The following is a 21,928-nucleotide window of genomic DNA, read 5'->3' as shown; positions in this document are numbered from 1 at the left end:
TCCGCTGGCCGCCCAGGCCAAGCGCCTCACAGCGCCTCCTAGTGGCTTGGAGTGGCGGCAAGCGAGGGAGTGTATCGGGCGGCTGTGACCATGTGACGGGGGTGTGACAGCATGACGTTGTCACTGGTGCCAGGGCCTGTGAGAGCCGCGCAGGGATGCTTCGAGCATTTCTTCCTTAGGTGCTCAAACTCACCCGAGGGATGGGTGCGGTGTGGACTCCCTGCATACATACTGGAAGTAAATCCTGCTGCCCTCATTAGCCTGAGTCTTTATCACTGTGACATAGGCTGAGAAATAGCATGAAAAGATGCTGGGCTCTGAAGTTCCTCTCTTGTTTTCCTTACTGACTGCTTTTCACAGAATGGCCTGGGTTGGAAGGGACCTCAAGGATCATGAAGCTCCAACCCCCCGCCACATGCAGGGCCACCGACCTCCACGTTTAGTACTAGAGCAGGCTGCCCAGGGCCACATCCAACCTGGCCTTGAACACTTCCAGGGATGGGGCATACACAGCCTCTCTGGGCAGCCTGTTCCAGCACCTCACCACTCTCTCTGTAAAGAACTTCCCCCTGACATCCAGCCTAAATCTTCCCTCCCTCAACTTAAGACCATTTACCCTAGTCCTGCAGTTATCTACCCTTTCAAAGAGTTGATTCCCCTCTTGTTTGTAGGCTCCCTGTTGATGTTTTCTCCATTGGTAGTCATCTTGTGCCTTGGGAAATCTGAGAGGTCCTCGAGCAATGGATAAGAAGTCAGTTATAGGCTTAAATTCATCAGGGCTGCACCTTACTGGAAATGTTTTGAAGGCCAGCAAGCAGTGCAAAGTGAATATTGCTGTGACTTTTGTCTAGGAGCAGCCTGGCTGATGGCTGCACTTCCATCTCATAGAATCATGCAATATCCCAAGTTAGAAAGGACCCACAAAAATCCTCAAATCCAACTCCTGGCTTCACACATGACCACTCAAAATCCAAATCCTATGTCTGAGAGCACTGTTTAAACTCCAGCAGTCTGGGGACATCACCACTGCCCAGGGCAGCCTATTCCATGCCCACACCCTCTGGTGCAGAAGCTTTCCCTAACAACCCCTAACCCTGCTGACACCATTCCCTCAGGCGCTGTCACTGTCCTCAGAGAGCAGAGCTCAGTGCTTGCTGATCAGTTTAAAGGTGTTTTTAAGCCTAGGCTGGAGGGATATGCATTAGAAATCATGCCCTGCTTTACCTCAGGCTGGAACACAATCGCTCTGCAATGAGGAAGCGGCAACAGCCCTCCTACACTTCTTCATAGTTCTCTTAATGGAAATTATCTCACAACTGATGGTGAAAGGATCCGAGTAGGTCTAAGCAGAGCGGCCTGGGGAGGCCCTGTTCCCACACTTGGGTCGGGACAGAATAGAGAGGCTGTGGAAATGCTCTGTGGTGGGTTCTACGGCAAACTAATCTGGATGCTCATGTAAGAGTGACAGCTGCCTCTTTCAATCAGCTGCAACGTGCACAAAGCCTCATACCTTTCTTTATTTCCTGCCTCAATCTCTTGCTCGGGTTTGACATTGTATCTCCATTAGAGTCAGTACAAAAGGAAGGAGGAAAGACAAGTGACAGACAGTGTTGCCAATAATGCAATTAGTCTGAGATGGTACCTCATCCAGAGACTTCTCTGGTTTGTAAAATTCAACACAAACCAACAAAGTAGTAGTCAAAGAAAACAAATGAACAGTTTAGATTGATCAACAGCTCTGGCTAGCTTTGAAATTAACACTCTACTTCTAAAAAATGCCTAAAAGTTTTCTAAAAGCGACACAAGCATCCACTTGATGCTCTTCTTCCGCTACTCCTGATTCTATGCTCATTTGCCTTCAAGCCAAAGTGTCATTTGATGTATATCCTCTCTGTATCAGAACAGTCACCTCGTCCCATAGAAGATAAGTGACTATCTGCAGAACAAAGCATCTCCAAAAATAATTGCTCTCTCTCTATAAATTTGTACGTATGTTGGCCTCATAGAAACAGTTCTGTGAGGGCATTCACTAGTACTTTCCTGAAGGATGAAAGGAAAAATATGTACTTGTTGTCATCTGTTTCCTCAAGACTTCTCTTCCTGAAGAGATAAGAAACTCTTCTGATGTCTAATAAGAAGTATTTCCTTCCTTTTCTTTCTTCAGCAACACAAGGAGATCCAGCCCAGTTTGCTCTCTGATTTCCAGAAGGGCAAATCTCTTTGACTCTTCTTTGCCTCAGGTTCAGGGCAACATTTTCTATGTGACGCGAATCACTGAAACAGTTGGATCAAGTCTTGGCTGGAATTGACCCAAAGCTTCTGTTCCACAGAACATATTCCTGAGGGTACATCTGTGCTTGTAGTATGTTACTATCTCTGTCTGCTTCATTACCTACCTCTCATTCTTTGTCTATCTCCATTTAGATCTGCTACCTTGTTGTGTACCTGAAAACTCCCATCTTCAGAGTCATGGCACTAAGACCAGTTCACTCCATGGGCTCTGCTCCTTGGACAACGTGGCATGGACACGCTGTTCTTTCACTCCACGGGACCAAGGCTCCAGGTGCACCGTTGCTCTGAGGAGCCCTGACCAAAGACTGCAGAAACTGCCTAGCAGTGTGTTATGAAAGCTCACGATTCCTTCGCTGTGCTGGCCCCTCATCCCTGCAGTGATGCTTTAGATGACATCAGTGCATCAGATATTTTTAGCATGTAAAATGGGTGCTTTTCCAAGACGTATTGCAAACTGTGTCTTTCTCATTTATCATACATGGCATTATTCTACTCATTAAATTCAATTAGATCACTGCTATAACATTTAGCTTGACTATTTTCTACTGCTCATGTTTTGCTTTTCAAGGCAATGCTGCTGGTTTAATACCATGATGCCTATGTATTTCTACCTCATATGTGATTAATACATGTTATATTTGCTGTCAGGCTGTAGCCAGGCCATTAAGCTCTCCCAAAACCACTTGCAAAATCTTGAGAGCTCACTGCAGCTGAGCTCAGTCTGGAAGCAATAGTATTACTAATGTTTTCTCTATATCCAGGTTTCCGCAGACCTCTGGAACAACCCTACAGAGTTAACCACAAACCTACTTTGAAGTAATTCCCTTCACAACATTCCATATTAAGTCAAGACTGAAAAGGTAAATCTAGAAGCTATTCAAAATCTTGGAACATTCTCAAGAGCCTTGTAAGTAATAGAAATACAAGCTTAAAACATACATGAGGTGTTTCATTCCAATTTCTTGATGATTAACTGATTGCTCAGCTTTATCTGCTGCAAGCCAACTGTCAGCTTGCAGAGAGATTATTGAAGGCAGCTCAGAAATACATCATTTCACTCAAACAACCCAGATGTCATCCGTTTGCCAAAGTGGTGAAGCCGATCAGAATGATTTTGGTTGTACTTAGTTGTTATATCCAGCTTATATTCAGCTTTATATTTGGTTTATATTCAGCTGTTTTCAGGTTGTATTCAGTATTTTATGGGTGTCCACTTTCACTTTTCTATTTGACATTAATATAGGGAAAAACCACAGCCACACACAGGAGGCAGAATTAATGCCTTTTAGCTGACCAACTCTGCAAAAGAGTTCAGGTAACACTGGGAACCTCTTTCTGATAGGTATGTGGTTCCTTTTATTCATCTTCAAAATACAAAATACAAAAAAGACATTTTATAAAATCGGTTTTATGCCATGACCAAGTATGCTTACCTTTGGCAATAGGACTCTGTGTCCAGTCTCACTCATTTATTACTTATTAAAGCAGTCCTTAACATTTTGGAAGGGACTAACCCATCTAGTTCCCCATATTCAACTGGTTTGTTCACAGGCCACCTCCAGGTATGCAACAGCTGGCAGCACCTTTGCAAGTTGCATATCCCTAAAATTCTTGCACTAGGGATGTAGTCCTTGCCTTCACAAAGGGAATTTAAGACACCCATAGCTTGCTTTTCTTACTTACCTTTCAGAAACCCCTACCCAGTAGCACATGATCCCCCGGAGGTCACAGACCGAGAAACACCCAGCCAGGGGGAGGAGGAAAAAGAATAACACTCCATGGGTGTCCAAATGCCACTTACAAAGATAAGAAATGCTCACAGAAGCAATGGCAGAAAAAAATCCCCAACATTACTATCAGAGGTCTTCAGAAGGATATGACAGCTGTGCATCATTAGGGCTAAAAGAAGCATGTTGATTTGTTTAGGTTTGCTTTTTAAAGCTTCAGTTGGTTAGCTCTCATGGCAAATGAACCCTCACTGTTCCTCTCTGCCAGGACAGACTTCTGTTATGCCCCAGAAAATGCTTAGGAATGTGGTGACTCCATGATGTTACTAATTAGTTAGGCTAGCATGGCTTTTAGAAGAATGCTTGAAATAACTGTTTAAATGATAACTATCCTCTGGTTTTGATAAAGGAATATTTCTTGCTCAGGTTACCAAAGGACACATGTCAATTCCCATCCCAGCAATTTTATTTTCTGTGAAACTGAGGTGTTGTAAAAACTCATTATTGTTTCGTAAAAGCATTCCATTTAAGAACAGCTAATTATCACCAAACTGGCAGGTATGGGAGATATCTCAGGATAATTTTGTTGTTTTAAGAAACTGTGCCCATCACTCAGTTTACAGCACTGTGCCACCAGAGCCCCTAGTGAATCTGTGTCTCAGGATCACAGACTCGTAGAATCATAGGATGGTGTGGATTGGACCTCAAGGATCATCAAGTTTCAACCCCCCTGCCACAGGCAGGATATCACCAGAGAGACTGTGCTCATTTGACAGCAATTGAACACAGACACTGACTATTTGTCAGTGAAATCAAAATGTTGCAGGATAATGGTCATGCATTTTTTTTATATGTATATTTCTGTAGATCATCCTTATTGATATCACTTCAGCAGTACAGGGCAATTCAAATAAGGACTCACAGAATCACAGAATCACAGAATTGTAGGGGTTGGAAGGGACCTCTAGAGATCATCGAGACCAACCCCCCTGCCAAAGCAGGTTCCCTACACCAGGTCGCACAGGTAGGCGTCCAGGCGAGACTTGAATATCTCCAGAGAAGGAGACAAACCACATGAAGTGGGGAACAGTTACTCTCGGCATAAGTCTGCTCAACAGATACCCAAGCAGCAAAGATTTTCCAGGAAAGCTGCAATAACAGGACTAATCTCTGCTACTGCAGACTGGTCTGTTGAATTCCATGCCCTGAGCTCTAGATCCACACCTCCGCCCCTCTCTTGCAACTTCCCTGAAGGAGGGTCTATGCACCACAATTCCTGTTCTTGAGACATTTTATCTGTATTCAAATTAAAGATGAATACACACAATGGAAAGCTTTAACTGCCGAACAGCTTTTGGTGGATGGTAGAAAATCTCATAAAACATCTGGTTTTCTTCTATTTTTGCGTGTATAGAAGATAAATCTTTGAGTGTATTATATTTCAAAGTTTGAGTCCTTTAGTTTCTATCCAAACCAGGTAAGAAATCTCTCAGTGTTGTTACTAAATGATCAAACTTCAGTGCTGTCAGTTTGATCCCTGCAGGATTTGTCCATCTCTGACAAAATACCCAGTCCAGTATACCAGCTGCCTCAGTAGAGAGGTCAAGGACTGAAAGGTGATATTTCAATATTTACACATCTTTGAAGGTAAATCCAGGGGGAGCCACACTAATGAAAATGCTGCTGCATACATCTTACTGATGAATAAAAGCATCGTTCTCAGATGTTGTCAGTCTTCAGCCTGACACAGATATTAAATTCACATTAAAAAGTGCATGTGTAAGTAGATTTTGAACCACATTGTGCCTTGCAATAAAACTTGATTTTTTGGACTGCTTTTCAGCAGGCAGGTGGTTATAAACATGTCTTCAACTATTTCCCCCACCTGAAAAGTAAGTACTATTTGAAAACATTTAGGGAAATCGAACGCCTTAGTAGGAACTGCAGCAACTTTTTGTGAATTTATTTTAGCTTACATCAGTATTCTGAGCTACAAGGATTAGAATGCAGTAGAGAGACTCTCGTTGGGAGCAGGGATTGAAGGAGCCGAGGCAGCAGCCCTGTGAGTTGACAAGGATGCTAATACAGCTACTGCGGAAGTGTGGAGAGCAGATCAGAGCAGCTGGGTGGGCTGATAGAGGGGATCAGGGCAGCCCAGAGGAGCAGTAAGAGGATCCAAATAAGTGGATTAGTAGCATACCAAAGCCCACATTACTTTTAGTTTGCAAACTCCCATTGATTTTAGTGCATGTGCATTTAGTAATGTGTGTGTGGCAGGAGAAATGGAGGAGGATCAAGGCAAAATCAAGACACTGAGAGCATCTCCCTGTGGCAAGCTGAAAACAGTAAGAAGGCTGAGCTGGGGAGGCACAGCACGATGTCCCCACATCAGTCTCAGTCAGGACCTAGAGGAGGACACCTGTAGTCTGGGCTCCTTCAGCCTGCAACCTCAAGGAGCTGACTAACATTTCTAAATGCTAGTGTTCCTTCAGCTGATTCTGCATTTGTTTTCTCTCTGTACCTCCAGTGACTGTCTCTTTCCACAGTTGCAGTTTTACATCTGCCTTCAGCTGCTATGAGTGAAGCAAACAGGCACATAAATATAAGTATGATCAGCAGCATAGCTCTCTCTGAACTCTTTCTAGAAGATGACTTGCTGTGCTGCAGGACTCAGTGCTGAGCTTGCCACAGCTTGTGCCTGTAGTACTCTTTAGTGATGGGACCCCCCAGCCTAGCTATGCTCAGCCTCTCACAATTAACACTGACTGAACTACCTCAAGCTTAAACGTGCCTTTCCTACAGTGCCAGCCTGAGTCTATTCTTCATCTCCTTAGACAGAGTTGGTAGTGATGCAGAGAGACGTCCAGACTTCGCCAAGATATCTAAGCACTTTTATTCTTTATATAGCATCAAAATTTCACAAAGTTCCTGGCAAAATAATGAGCCTTGCTCACACTGCCCTCAGTTATCTTGAAGCATCTTAGGACCTAAGTGAGAAGTAGAGCAAAATTTGCACAGCTTTTATGATTTCTGCACGTTGTGGAGAAGCACAGAATTGGTATCGGCACTTCTCCATTCTTCCACATTAGCTTTCATGGAAAGTTATTGAGACATTTTCCTCTTTGTTATCCAACCAAATACATGGCTTGGATACCTTGGTCTTCTTGCCCACTAATCCCAGAATTCTGATTTGAAAACTGACGTACTCTATAGAAGAGTTGGTAGAGAATCATAGAAATACAAAATCATAGAATGGCCTAGGTTGGAAGGGATCTTAAAGATCATCTAGTTCCAAACTACTGTCATGGGCAATCTTAGTATTAATTATTTTACAAGTATTCAGTCCAAATGGATGGCAGTCAAACTTTGACTTTTAGACTACAGTGCCCTTCTTTGCAATTTTACACCAAGATCCATGTAAAATGATGGAAGGAAAAGTCTAGCTTTACAGTTGAAATTGATTTTGCAGCCTGATACAGAAGTATACAGAGGGCTTGTACACACACATAAAGAACACTTTGTACATAGGCTCAGTTATATTCCTATTGTTGAATCAGTTCTGGAATGCTTTAGTCTGCCTGAGCTGGCAAACAAATAAAAACATTGCTCCGTCCTGTAGCTTTTTCTTTTAAATTTATATGAAGAAGATTAACAAGCGAGAGAACAGACAAAAAATTGTTTCAAAATAGTGTCCCAAAGGAAAGGAGAGTAAGAACAGAGGCATGCTAAGATGTCAAGTACTTGAAAATGTTACAAGGAGAACTTATTGGGAATCAGAAAACAAGTTAAACTGCACTTCTATGCTTCAGACTTCACCACGGCATCCAGAAACCTACTTCTGTATTGACCCAGATATGGCAATACTGAAAGCCCCCCAGAAGAGAAGGTTAGCAGTAAGACAGTGTGACATCAAGATGAGTTACTTTAGACTGGAAGGTGAGAAATAGTACTGCCTACACAGTTTACTTGACCACAAAAACATCACTGAAAACCTGCAAGGGAAAATTGCTACTGCAGTTTATAAAATCTTCAACAATATTCATTAAACATAACTAACTGGAATAGCTAACCTATTAACCTGCCACCTAAGCAACTCCTGATCTCTAATTTACCTCTTCACCCTCCTCCTGCTTTCTAATGCCACTTTGAATTTCCTCAAATTCCAAAAGGAGTAGAAATCACATCAAAAATAGGACAGCCAGCAGCTTCTTTCTGCTCCTCTTGACCTTATGTTGATTCCTTGATATGGGAAGTAAAGCCTCAAATCAAATCATCAAGTTTTTAACAATTTTTCTGTATAGTTTTTTCATCTGAAAAGCTGAAAGATCTCTTCAGAAGGCTGTACAGTTCTCCTCAGTTCTAGGATTCTTCAGTCATTTTTGTCCTATACAATCCCACTCTATGAGTAAAAGTCAAAACATTGTAACTGACTGCATGCACCTGTGCTGCAGATGAGGCTGGAATCAAAGGAATAGTTTAGGACATCCTGATGTAAAGGAACACTGCTGTTGTTAATACCGAAATATTATTGAATAATTATGTTTAATTGATTAGTTCTTGATCTACATGTAAAATAAATTTGTAATTATACAAAACAGATTACTGTCAGAAAAACTAGGATCAGTCAGAATGAGGAGGGGATGTTTTGAAAGTAACAATAAACTCGTAACTAGGAAATTGCCAGGGATAATCAGGATGACTTGAAGTATGTTGCAAGATAAAGCCTTTATTTAGTTAGCTAATTTCATGGCATTTTGAAATACACATTACTCAATGGCTGATCTGATTGAGGAAATACTTTGTGACTATTCTTGAGTATATGTAAAAGTGTGCTGAATTTTCCATATTTTCGCCAGGAAAAAAAAGAACTATGGTTTCTTTATGTAATGATAATAATCCAATATTGAGACATTAAATGAAATAGAAGATGAACCTAACAGCTGACTGGATTGTCCTTTGGATCCAGTACGCTTTATCGTAAGTCACTTGGCTACCACAGAGGTGCAGCCAACTAGCTGGAGCGACACAAAGCAGCAAGGAATTAAGGCAACTTTCATCCCTTTGTTTCTCCAGCTACAATAATAGAATCAGCCAGATCGGGTTGCTCAGAGCCCCGTCCAGCCTGACCTTGAATGTCCTCAGGGACAGAGAATCCACCTTTTCTCTGGGCAACCTGTGCCAATGCTTCATTACCCTTACCATAAAAAAATATATTGGAACGGTGGCCATAGCAAACAAACAGTCTCAGCCTAGTTGTAGATTACCAGCCATAGAACACCCCCAAAAGCGGCTTGCAACTTACTGCAGATGGAGACTACAGAACCCTTTGAGTCCTTGAGGTATTTTTTTCTACTTCATGGCTGAGCAACATTAGCAGTACAGGATGGCACAATTGTTTTGCAGTTACTGGATCCTCCTACACATTCTGTGGATAACTAGAAGGCTTTGACCTAAAGTCACCTTGTCCTAGTTTCTAATTCACTTTTATGCAGATGTGATTGGAGGATCACAGCCTTGGTATCCAATCTGGCTAATACTTTCATAAATGAAAACCACAAGATTTACTGATCCGAGTAATCTTAATTGGGCTTGTTTGCAGGAGAAGCTCATTCAGCATGCAGCAAAGAGGGAATCTCTCGACAAACACACAAGAAGCAAAATGAGAAATACTAAGGAAGAAGGGGGTCTGCTACCTTGTACAACGTTACTTGAAACTCCAGAGTTGAGCATTCAGACTAAAACGTCATTTTGAATTATGAATGTTCCTTTAAGCAAAAAAATCTAATGCAGAAGAGGAAGAGCTAAAAGGAAAAAAATAACAGTTCATAAAGTACTTTTTTTCATAAATTACATCCCAAAATGCTTCACAAAATTGAATAAGGAAGGAAAAAAGAACTTTTTATTTTGGTAGCACATTCCAATGGGGAATGCAGGATAAGGCCCATCATGTGAGCTGGACAGTAAACGAAGGCCTTATGTTCCATAAAATTCTCCTATTGTCCCAGTACGGATAAGAGTCAAAAGCCACTGTTTCAGCAATGCTTTAAGTCTGATAAATAAAGTTAGCAGTTAGCAGACAGGAATCAGCAGATTGTTTGGGAAAAAAAAATATATATATATATATTTGTACACAAAATTCAGGCACAGTGCTTCTTGATCTCTGATCTGACTTCACTGCGCTCTCCCAGAGATTAATTGGACCCATATAATTTAGCAAACAGCATCTGACATCCAACTACCTTTGCTGCTTCAGCATTCACCCAAAAATATGTAATGCAGGATTTTAAATAGTACGTTAGCCCAGTTTCCTCTTACAAAGTCTTACAGCAAAGTTTAGGAAAATTCCAAAAGTAGCATATTGATTGCCTCTGGGATTTTCCACTTAGCAATTTAATAGAAAATTACACCCTTACCCAATCTGCGAGGTTTCCATAACCTCCCTCATGAATTTAATTTTCCAGAGTCTAATAAATTTTTACCATTAGGCATATTTTCTGATATTGCTTCACCATTAAGCCCATTTCCTGATTTTGCTTTTTTGGAACTGTGGATACTCTCCATGTAGTGTTCGGACAGCACCTTCCACAGGTGAGTTCAGGTCTGTGTCTACAAGCACTGCTACGATAAAAATAATATTGCTCATGATCATTACTGTTACTATTAACTAGTGTTAACATTCACATTTGTTTTCCTCTGAGCAATTTTCTAACCCCAAGCAATAGGGTCAGTCAATATAACTGGAGCCAATGGAATTCTCCTGGGTACCCTGATTAGACCAAGAGATTGGCTTCTGCTCAAGTGTGCCCATGTAGCTATCTATCACTTACTCCTCTCCTTGTCATGGCAGCCCGACCGCATTTAAAACACAAGATGAAGACTGGGAGCTGTGTTTTGGTTAGCTGTAAGAGTCTGAGCGCTCTGTAGGGATGCTTTGCTCTGAAAGCTAAAACTGCACCAGAAATGCACATAGTGTAATGTAAGTGAAATAAGCGAGCCAGAAGCATGGCTGGAAGCATCAGCTGGTGGATAAAGCACTAAGTTTGGCTGTGTCTGGATCATCCATATGGCTGTGGTGACCTACTGGGTGATGGTGTGAGGGCTGGCAGGCGCTCCTGCGGAGGACTGGGACTCCTATTATGGGATGTCACGTTTAACTACTGAGTGTGAAAGCCGGTGTCAGGGCTCAGAACGCTCGTCACCGCACTCTGCAATGCCAACAGGCACATGGCTGTAACAAGCTCATGGGCTCCAGCCCAGCCCTGCTCCTGGGGTACATAAGCTGGATTTTGCCCACTTGCACAGCAACAACTTCAACCACCACAGAGTTTACAGGCTGCGATCGCCTCCTATCACCCCGAAAGTTGCCCACCGGCCCTGAATGAGCCGCGGGCCTGGGGCAGGCCCTCAGGGAGCCCTGAGGCGGCGCAGGCCGCGCCGAGGGCCGCCGTTCCGTCGCAGCAGCCGGGCACCTTTTGGCCGCGGGCAGCCGGGACCGCGACGCCGAGCCGGGGGCCCTCAGCTCGGAGGGAGCGGCGGGGCTGGAAGCGGCGGCGGCAGAGGGAGCCAGCAAGCGGCTGTGTGCAGGGGCGGGCGGGAGGCGGGAGAGGGGAGACACAAAATGGCGCTGCCCTCTCAGCCCCTCTCCCTCCGGCCACCCTCCGGCCCCGCGGGGCCCGGCCGGCCGCGGGGCCAACAGCTTCCCTGGCCTGGCGTGAGGTGGCGGGCGGGCCGGCTCGGCGGCGGGCGGGCGGGCGGCGGCCTGCGGAAACCGGCGGGGCCCGCTCGGCGGGGCGCGCCGCCTTCCCCCAGCAGGTGGCAGCGGGGTCCCGGTGCCGGCGGCGGCAGAGCCATTGCGGGCCGCGCACCCGGCGGGGGAGGCGGCGGCGCCGCTGGCCGGCATCGCCCCGGGCTCCCCCCCGCCGCCGCACCCCGCTTCCCCTCAAAGTTTGGGGCGGCCTGGGCGGGCGGGCGGCGCCGCGGGGAGGCGGGGGGGCCGGAGCGAACTTGTCCCGAATCCCTTTATTTGCAGTTGGAGCCGAAAGCTTCCCGGACTGCGTTTATTTTGCTGATTAAAAAGACGGACCTTGGTCCTGCGGCTCCCCGCCGCGCGGCCGCCCTCCTCGCTCCCCTCGTCCCCTTTTCCTCCCTCCTTTCTTCCTCCTCCTCCTCCTCCTCCTCCCTCCCGCCCGCACCATGGAGTTTACGGAGAGGAAGAGAAGCAGGAAATCCCAAAGCTTTAAACTGATCAACGAAGGTAAAGTGGCGGCGGGGAGGGGGCGGCTTTGTGCCGTCGGTCTGTCTGTTTGTTTGTGCCTGGAGAGGACTTTTGCATAAACGGGGCCGGGTTTGGGATCGGGCTGTTATGAAATGTGCGTGCTCCTTTCCCTTCAGCTCGGCTGTGTTTCTCCCTCTTCGTATTTATTATTTAACTCTGGAATCAACTCTCCCAAGCGTTGCAGCTCTTCTTTATTTCGTCGTGTTTTTACCTCCCTTCTCTCTGGTAGAACACATATATATGTGTGTGTGTGTGTGTTCTGCGTTCTTCAAAAGGGAGAAAATAACAACAAGAAGAAAAAGCCACCCCCAAAGGTGGACGTGTTTTGTTTCTTTCCAGGGAGATCTCCTACCGAATAAAGTTGGATCGCGTTTCATTGCAGATCCTCCTTGTGGGGGGGGAAAGGTGAAATGGAGAATTTGGCGAAATAATGACACTTGGGCAGCACCGGAGCTCTTTAGTATTCAACTCCTGTGGGTTTGTTGTGTGTGTATTTTCCTCCTCTACACACGTATTTCAAAGCGAAGCCCCACAGAGGTGGCTTGATTAAAATCCACGCAGCTAATTAATTGTCCGTGGGTGAGGAGGAATTGCTGGCATGCAACTTGTTCGCTTGGTGCGTCTTTGCTTTTCAGGGGAAATAAAAAAAAAAGACTATTTTAAAAGAGATCCCTGGGAAAATATTTTGGATTCATGTCGGGAAAGAAACGCAGCTCTCTCATTCAGTCTTCTGTGTGTTTTTGTGTTTTTTTTTTTTTTTTTTTTTTTTTTTTCTCTCAAAGCTACAGCTGCTGAAGTCATTTTAACAGGTGGACTTCCAGCGCCAGGGTTGATGTTGGCCGAGTATGCTGTGCTGCTCTAGCTGATTGCCTCTTTTGTCCTCATTGATTTGGTGGGAGAATTTTTATTTTTCCCCTATTTTTATTTTTATTTTTTTTCCCTTTCTTGAAGTCTCGAGCTGAAATATCTGCCAGAAACGCTGCTTGTGTGTGTCGTGCATGCCAAGTTCAGGGCAGGTGACTGCTTTGGGATAATGTCACGTTTAGGGACGAATGAGGGGTGACTTTTGGTACTTCCTGAATGGGGAGGTGAGGTCTTTTAAAGGAGCTTGGCAAAATCAGATGAGAAGCAGAGAAATGTGAAGGTGGAAATGAGCTCGCTTGTAATAACTGCTTTAACTCTAGGAGGGTCTGGAGCACTGCACATGCTGCTGCTCAAAATAGAAGAACAATGACTGGTCAGACTTGTCTGAAATTCATTGGAGGTTTTGTAAACATCAGCAGAGCCACCGGAGAGGTTCATTTCTATCTTTCATAGGTTTGGTTTGTGGGCTTTCTTAGCATGCATATTCTGAGGCAGTTTGTGCAGTGCTGGAAAGTGAAACGCGCAGGCAAACAAAACTGAAATTGAAGCCTTGGTTTTATTTCTCTCCTGAAAGTGCTGTAAAAAGAGCATGTGCTCTGTCACAAATGTATTAATATTGTGCAAATTCTCAGTTCTAACAGGATTAAATATTCCTCAATGTGTAAGGCGATCTGTTTAACTTCGTTTTAATTGGATAAATTCATTTATGGTGGTTAATTATTAGCAGTTCTTACTTTATCTGGGGTCTGGTTTTGGATGTAGAAATTCAAGTAGAAAGGCATGCTGAAAAAAACACATCCTGGAGAAGTGTATTCGCACTTTGAGGGTGGAGGGCATAAACATCACATTTTGTATGTGAGTCTGTTCTCACATACCCTTCTTCTATCACAGTTGATTATGAAGATAATTATGGATAAATAGTTGTCTCTTGTAATTGGCCTTTGCCTCTTGCTGGAGTCGCTCAGTAATGTCACAGTTTAGTGTTTACTGTTGTGAAATTGATATGGATTTCACAGCGCCTGGACTGTGACATGAGGCATAAGAAGGAAACCAAAGAGAAATTGGGATGCTAGAGCGGTCTGTTTGTAACACAGTCTGTTAATAACCCTTGCACATGAGGTGCTCAGTCTGTCCCCAAAAGCTTCAGAGCACCTGATCAGTTTGATGAGCAGTGAGCAGATTGAGAGGGAGTGCACCTCTGAAGTGCAAAGCAGTGACTTCCAGGCTGCAGCTGCAGGGCAGGAGACGAAGGTGCCCAGCTGGACACACACAGGGAGGTGCTAGAGGAGAAACTACGTGTAAGCTATATGTCTGAGGTATACAGATCTGTAAGTCATCTAATTCTGAGTTCTATGTGCGTGCTCTGAGCAGAACTTGCAAATAAGAAAATGTAAAGAAAAGCTAACGGGCTCTGAGTGCAGTCTACATAAATTCTATACTTACAGCCTTTACTTCCTCAATACTACAGCTCATATTTCACCTTTACCCCATACGCAGGCAGCCCGTACACTTTTCTCATTCTGCGTGGTTCAGAAAACCCCAGCACTACTTACTTGGTTAACACCTCACTGCTGACTTCAGTGCGTTCCTTTCTTTACCTTTTTTTTCCCCCAAAACTTGCTGACATTTCTTTCTTTTGTAGTGCTGCATTATACTTGATTCTGGTTTACTTACTGGGTTGTTCCTCCTTTTGAGCCATCAAGACAGTCACACTATACAAATAAACAGTGTGTAAGAAAAAAATGTTTGACTTGTTGGAGACCTTTAGAATTCTGTAGCTGATTGTTTCATCAGAAAGGCAGGTGTGTTCCTTTTCAGAGGAGGAGCTGCTGGTTCTGCCCTTCCTTTTTCTTGTGTCTTTTACTTGAATCCCTCCAAATGCTCTTCCAGGAGTTAATCCCCACCTCGCTTTTTGTGAGGCAGGTAAAAGTAAGAGCTGGTTTTCAGAGGGACTAACAGAGTGTTGGGAGGGCTTCAGCTCTACAGGGCTTGGTGATGAGGTAGCTATTTCAAGACATTAAATATATTGTTCAGTCTTGAGTGACTTGCCTAAGGACAAAGTGCGTGCGGGTAGCAGAGTCAGAAATAGAATCCAGGAGAGTTGCCCTTAGATTTTTTTTTTTTTTTTTGCTTGTAATTACAATTCTTTCTGTATACACATGTAAACAAAGCTGTTTTTACTGCACACATGCTGATGATTACAATGGAGACCCTCACAGCAAAATATTCTTTCATTTGAAATACATTTAGTTTTTTTTGTGTGTGTGTGTGTATCCTGTAATACCTCTGAATATAAGATGCTAATATACATTTTTAGGGCCGTAGTGGGCATTAGTTTCTGTAAGTAAACATCCCTGAACCTCCTTTCCTCAGAATTCAGAGGCTGTTGACATCAGAGTATGGCTGAAAGATGCACTTGTGATGTATATTGCTGATTTTCTTATTGAGATGAAGTTTGGAAGTTTTCCTGGTTTCTAGGAAGGTGGAGTTTTCACTGTATATCTCCTTTCTGTCTGTAAAGCAAGAAGCCAGATAATTGGCATCTGGTGGGATAATTTGCTGTGAAAATGAACGCAATAATTTAGGACAGGCATAGCTATTCCCTGAAATCTGTGAAATATTTTATCTGAGTTCTCCAGTGCGAACAAAGTTGTTTTGTTTTTATTTTATTTTTTTAGGAGGTGCTGATACAGAGCACATTTTCTATGGTTAATTTGATGTACACGAAATAAACTGTAGATATATTGATAAATTATGCAGTAAAACCGTAGCAATGTGTTCAGTGTTCATTTTTTCCAGATCACTTGAGTTCTAATTTTTTTTATCGTTTTTCATTCCAGATTACCATCATGAGATATATAAGATCTCTGACTACAGCAATGATGTTAATGGGGAGACCAAAGAAACACAACCCATTTCTTTAGGTATGTGCCTGTGTTGATTAATTTCAGAGCAACGTAGTGTGGCCATTTGCAATTAGAGAGGAAAAAAAAATCTCTGTGCAAGCACAGGAAGTGTCTGCCATTGTTTAATATGACATTTTTTTCAAGACCCTTTTATTCTACGAATTGCCAATATATCCTTTATTAATGCTGCTAAAAGTTGTAATTTCAGACGTAAATGTTTATTAGTGTCTACACACAGTGCTAATTATCACTCAGTCAGAGAGCCAGATGCTGACTCTGCAGTTTTGCAGCTCTGTGCTCACCCCATTTACATTGCATATTCGCTGGCATGCTTCACTGGCAATAGTTTGTGTAATTGGGGTATTACATCTTTGACATCTGGATAACAGAAATTCAATTTCCAGGAAGCTGCTATTTGTTTGGTTTTGCTTCTGCCTTGGGTGGGATAGAGGATTAATGTGCTGTCTTAATGTAATGTCCTTTCACCTCTGTAGCCTGCCTGCTAATCCTGCCATGGGAAAATTAAATTAAATCAACAGTTAAAAATGTGTAAAGAAAACTGAGAAGTAATATATAGTCTGCAGCATGATGTATAGTACAGCATGATAGGACTAGTTATCTGTGAGCCATTGTTTTTCCTGCCTCTGTGCTTGTTATCCTCCATAACTCTTCTGCTGTAGAACGTGTCTTCCTGCTTCCAGACCCCCTCTATCCCATCAGGACCTCTTCTGGATGCTGAACCTCTTTGTGAAAGGACAATGAGCAAAATTCAGAGGAATCAGAGCAAAGCTTTGAACTGCAATAGTGACTCTTACCATACAAAGCAAACTCTTGGTCGCCATGCTCAGGCTTTGGAGAAAGCAGGTGCCTTCAGAGCAAGAAATCTGGGGCTGTCTGATTCTGACTCTCCTTAGCTGCGATGCAAGCCTGAACATTTTTTTAGGGTGATTTAAGGTTTCTGCAGTCTGTGTGTGTTGCCCCCTAGAGTCAGTGAGAAGCACTGGTCCTGAGCATGTGAAGCAGCACCTTAAGTCGAGCTGTAGCTAGAATGCCTTTGTCTCCTTAATTCATTCTGCCATCTCCTCTTCTAGAGGTAGCAGCAAACAGAGAAAAGAGGGACATCCTGGACAGTGTAGAATCTTGTGATGGTTAGGATACTTAATCAGGGATGAGAGCAGTGTTAAATTTCCTTCTTAGCTTCTCACCATTTGAATTTTGATCAAATATTACTTCCCTACACTCATTTCCAGGGAGAAGTGTGAAGATGGCCACTAAACTTTGTTTGGATTCTGTGTTGTGTGTTTTTGGTGCAGTCTGATTCACTTCAAATGCTTTTTCTTCAACCCTAAGCCATGAAAAAGCTTTGGCAGGAGTTAGGCATCTAGCTGTTAAAGCCAGCAGACTTCTAAGAATGTGCAGGAGTTGGTGCTGACATTGGTGCCACAGGTCAGATCAAGTGATTTGGTTTAGTTGCATCCTCTCCTGAGGATTTGTTTATCTTCTGAGGACAGTCGTCTTGTTTGGTTGAAGGTGTTGAAGCCCAGAATTGCAGTTCTGGAGCCTACCTTCAGCTGCTATGAAAAGAAGAAGGTACTTATTTTCTAGAGATGTCCTGAGTTTCCACCTTCCACTGATTTGACACAACTGTACAATTTATAGCTGTGCAGGAGAGCTCACTTAGCCTTCTCTGCTTTGTCCTCAGTAGCTTACAGTGGTGTCCACTTTTATCTGGACTCTTAATGACAAAGGCAGTGATCTGAGATGTGGGCAAAGCAGTGGCAGGAACTGAACTCAGCTGAACGTGCTTCAATTCTGAGCTCCCACCTTTCAGAGGAGATCTGAGGTGGCTGGATGTGGCATTCCAGTTTTTCTTCTAAAAATTTTGTGTTGCATGGGATAATTTTTCATTCTGCTCCAGGGACGATGGGAGAATAATGCTTTCCCAAGCTTGGTGTGCTACCTAATAACCACTAAGGTTGGAAAGACCACTAAGGTCGGAAAGACCACTAAGGTCATCCAGTCCAACCATTGGCCCATCCTCACCATGCCCACTAAACTGTCTCTCAGCCACATCTGCCCTTTCCTTGAACACCTCCAGGGATTGTGACTCCACCACCTCCCTGGGCAGCCTGTTGCAGTACCTTACCACTCTTTCTGAGAATAAATAAAAACAAGTCTCAAGTTATAATCCCCGCTTCACTTAATTTTGAAGATTTATGCCAAAAATCAACCTGGCAGTGCATCCACACAAGTGCTCTGCTGTTGCTTTAGAGTCAGGTTTGTTCTCTGATGTAGGTGTTTTAACTGATCCACGAGATGACTACAGCTGTTGAGGCCTCAATAGGATGCAGCCTTTAGTATGTAAATGGCTGTTAAAATATGTCACTGAAACTATTCACTGCAGAAAAGGGGAAATGTTAATGCCGTTTTACAAATGAAGCAGTGAAGCTTTCTGGAATGTGATGTGCACGTTTCAGTTGTGTGCTCAAGAGATGTGCCCATGAGAAGAGGGGAGATTCTAAGGTAAATCACAGAATTGTAAGGGTTGGAAGGGACCTCTAGATATCACTGAGTCCAACCCCCTGCAAAGCAGGCCCCCTACAGCAGGCTGCACAGGTAGGCATCCAGGTGGGTCTTTAGTATCTCCAGGGAAAGAGACTCCACAACCTCCCTGGACAGCCTGTTCCAGTGCTTCATCACCCTTACTGTGAAGAAGTTCCTTCACATATTGGTGTGGAACTTCCTTTGCTCCAGTTTATGGCCATTTCCTCTTGTCCTGTCCCAACAGACTGCTGAATAGAGGTTGGCCTTTTCCTTTTGACTCCAATACAGATGAGTAAGTTGAAGAATTCTGTTTGTCTGGAAAGCTGCATTGAACCTAGATGATACTTTTTTTCTGCTCACACATGGAAAATATGGCTTTGTGTAAATGGGGCTGTGAATTAGAGGGAGCTTGGGCTCAAGAGCAGAGTGGTGCTGGAAGCAACTGCTGTTGGCTGCATGAGTGTAAAGCCCAATTACTTTTAAATGCAGCCTGGTTAGCTTATGAAGTTTAAGCTTCCGTGTGTGATGCAGAAGCTGAGTTTGTGGGAGATGTGGTGAGCTGTCATCTTTTCTGATCCTTTGCTCTGATAAGATGATAAATGAGAATTTGCATCTTTCTAAGCAAAGGATGCACAGCCTCTGCAAAATTGGGATCAATATATTGCTACTGTGTTTTGTAGGCAAGGACTGCCATCTTTTATGTTTTGAAGGGAGGGTTATTTGTCTGAAATCAGGAGAGTGCTCGGTCTGAAAAGGAGGAGGCAGCCTAGAGTGAAGTGCTTAAACCTTGAATATGATGGAGATTTAAGACAGACCTGTTTTCAGCTTTAACCAGTGATCAGCATCAGTGTTCTGTCAAGGCTGCTAACTCGGACTTGGAGATACTGACCCATGAGAGGACATGCTTTGTGGACAGCCCTGGTTAAAGGTGGCTTGTCTGTGATTACCTTTTGCATATACCACATTGGATTGGGTTTTTGTTGTTGGTTTGTTGATTTTTTTTTTTTTTTTTTTTTCAGTCATAATATTTTATTATCAACACAAAAAGAAGCGGAAATATAATATACCTCCAGGCTGAATGTTTTTACAATGCTTTCAACTTGAAATTCAGGCTCTATGTTTGAAAGGTTAATGTAGAAAACTAATTATATTATCCTGGTAACCAAATGTGTGATGAGACATTTGTCTGTGTAATTAACAGTGAAGAACTTTTATAGTTTCATAAAATTGAATGCTACACACAGTGTGCTTGGAGCATTTGTTTTGGAGAGATGTCCAAAGCGGAGATGTTTATGACTGATATAAAGTGAAACTGAAATGTGCTGTAATGCAGGTGTCTGTGCATTTTACAGCATTTCACATTGTTGAAATGGAAGGCAGCAGATTAATAACTTGACTGTGTCATGATAAAATAAAGAGTGTGTTCTTGGAGCAGGGAAATGATGCATAAGTTACTCACTAATTCCAAGAATTTATTCTGTCCTAGAAATAATATCCTTTGCAATTTATTTGTAGAGGAAGAAGTTGGCTTAACACTGTGAAGTTCCTTGGTACTTTTAATAGAATTATATCCCAAGTATGATTGTTGCAATAATTGCTTCTATAATTAAGACTGCGCAAAAGATCATTTGAGAACATATATAAAATAAACTAACCTTACAGATCATTTCCCTTTGGGGTTGAAGTGTGATCTTGACCTAGGATATTTCCAAGAAGCTGGTGCACGTCTGTTATTATTATTTTTAATTATACAATCCCAGTGGTATGTAAATGCTCACTTGTAGCTTCCTGAGATCTCATCTGCCTGATACAGCTTGGCATGGAGTTTGCAACTTCTGCTTTGAATCTTGCTGGGCATTGCTGAAACAGTTTGACCAAACAACTCTTTAGAAGAGTTATTTTGTTGAGATGCTTCTTGGGTCGCTTCTGATTCATCCTCCAGCGGTGCGTAACGCCCGAAATTCTGAATGGTCACAGGTTCTGACCCTTGGCTTTGATTCTGCGGATCAGTTTGCATATACTGATGTTTGGGATGTTTATTAGGGGGATGCTTATTAACCCCCTGGGCTTTTCAGCAGGTGGAGGTATCAGTAAACCCATGTGTTTCATGCTTAGCTTTGGAGTGGGGGTGAAGGCATCTAATTTCAGGGTGCTTCCCTTTACCTGAAGATACAGTGTGGTGCTTTGTGTGGTGATATGAAGAGAAGTGTGTGCTTCTAAATGACATTTTAGAGCAGTGGTAAGATGCTTTAACTAGGATTTCTTAAATATCCCTCTGTCTGCTAGGGGTTGTAAAAGTCTCCATCTCATAACTCACGTTTCTTGCCTGTCCCCTGACAGCATTTGTGACTGCTGCTCTCCCTGTTGACTTGGGTTTTAAGTTTTTAATTTGAAAAGCGTGTTGTTGCCTGTGCTGCTTCACTGTAGGCTCTTATATGCCAGCTTACACAGGGATCGCTTCTGTGAGAAACGTGCACTTAGCCAATCAGGTTGGCTACACCATTGTCCAATTCACATTATCCACAGAGCAGTCACAACAGCTTTCCATCTGATTTAGGAAACCTTTGATCTGATAAGGAAGCATGCACGTGGCTCCTCTGTTTTCTCTGTGCCGAACATCACCATTTTCGGTTCCAGGAACAAGATAATAGCAGCAAAAAGAGCTGTGTTTGAAAGCTGGAATTTGATACGGATGTAGTTTTGCTGAGAAGGGCTGCTTAACTTTCTCCTAGGCTAAGTGTTGTTCTCTAAGGAGCCATTTGAATACCATGTGATACTCACAGCAGTGCTTTGGTCAGTGCAGACTGTGCACCAAAGGCGTGTGCCTCCCCCATTCCCTGCAGAGTTCTGAATTAGCCCTCACAAGTTCTCGAAACGCGGGCAGCTGAATTTTGCTGGCCCTGCTCCAGGCAGAGCAGCATTCAAGCGGTGCCTAACGAACTGGCATTTAATATGTTTGATTATATAACCTGCATGCTCTGTTGCAATTAGTTCTGAGCTCTTGAAACTTCCATACGCACCGCCCTGTTCTTTTCCCTCACCTCTGAAGCCCTGTTTCGTTACAAACCAGGCACATACTGTCAGCTCACATGTGTTTGTCTAGCGGCCTCTTGCTGCTTTTCTTACCCTCAGTGATTTCTGGACTCGTTCACAGTTTGACACGAGGGTGGCAATCTTTGAGCTACAACGTTCCTTCCGTGGGCAGCCTGATATGTAGCCAAGAAAGGAAGTTTTCCTTAGGAGTTGTGTTTGCCAGAACACAGGATAAAATCTGACTTTTTATGAGGTCGACCAGTCATGAATATTTCCCAAAACATTTA

General features: G+C 43.3%; 1 protein-coding gene across 2 annotated transcripts in view; it reads left to right on the top strand.

Moving 5' to 3' along the window:
* The first annotated feature begins 11,788 nt into the window (after positions 1-11,788).
* BEND7 (BEN domain containing 7) overlaps positions 11,789-21,928 on the top strand; it is a 48,814-nt gene continuing 38,674 nt past the window's right edge. Inside the window, exons 1-2 of one of the 2 annotated variants that reach the window (XM_085216063.1) lie at positions 11,789-12,273; positions 15,999-16,082. In XM_085216063.1, the coding sequence (XP_085072189.1) occupies positions 12,213-12,273; positions 15,999-16,082 (145 nt within the window). In that variant the 5' untranslated portion in view covers positions 11,789-12,212. The remainder of the gene's footprint in view (positions 12,274-15,998; positions 16,083-21,928) is intronic. The other variant, XM_085216054.1, reaches the window with a different exon arrangement.

Source organism: Meleagris gallopavo, chromosome 1 (genome assembly GCF_905368555.1).
Source record: "Meleagris gallopavo chromosome 1, MGAL_WU_HG_1.1, whole genome shotgun sequence".
Taxonomy (NCBI): Eukaryota; Metazoa; Chordata; class Aves; order Galliformes; family Phasianidae; genus Meleagris; species Meleagris gallopavo.
Note: the sequence above shows the minus strand (reverse complement) of the source record. Positions and strands in the feature narration are given on the sequence as shown.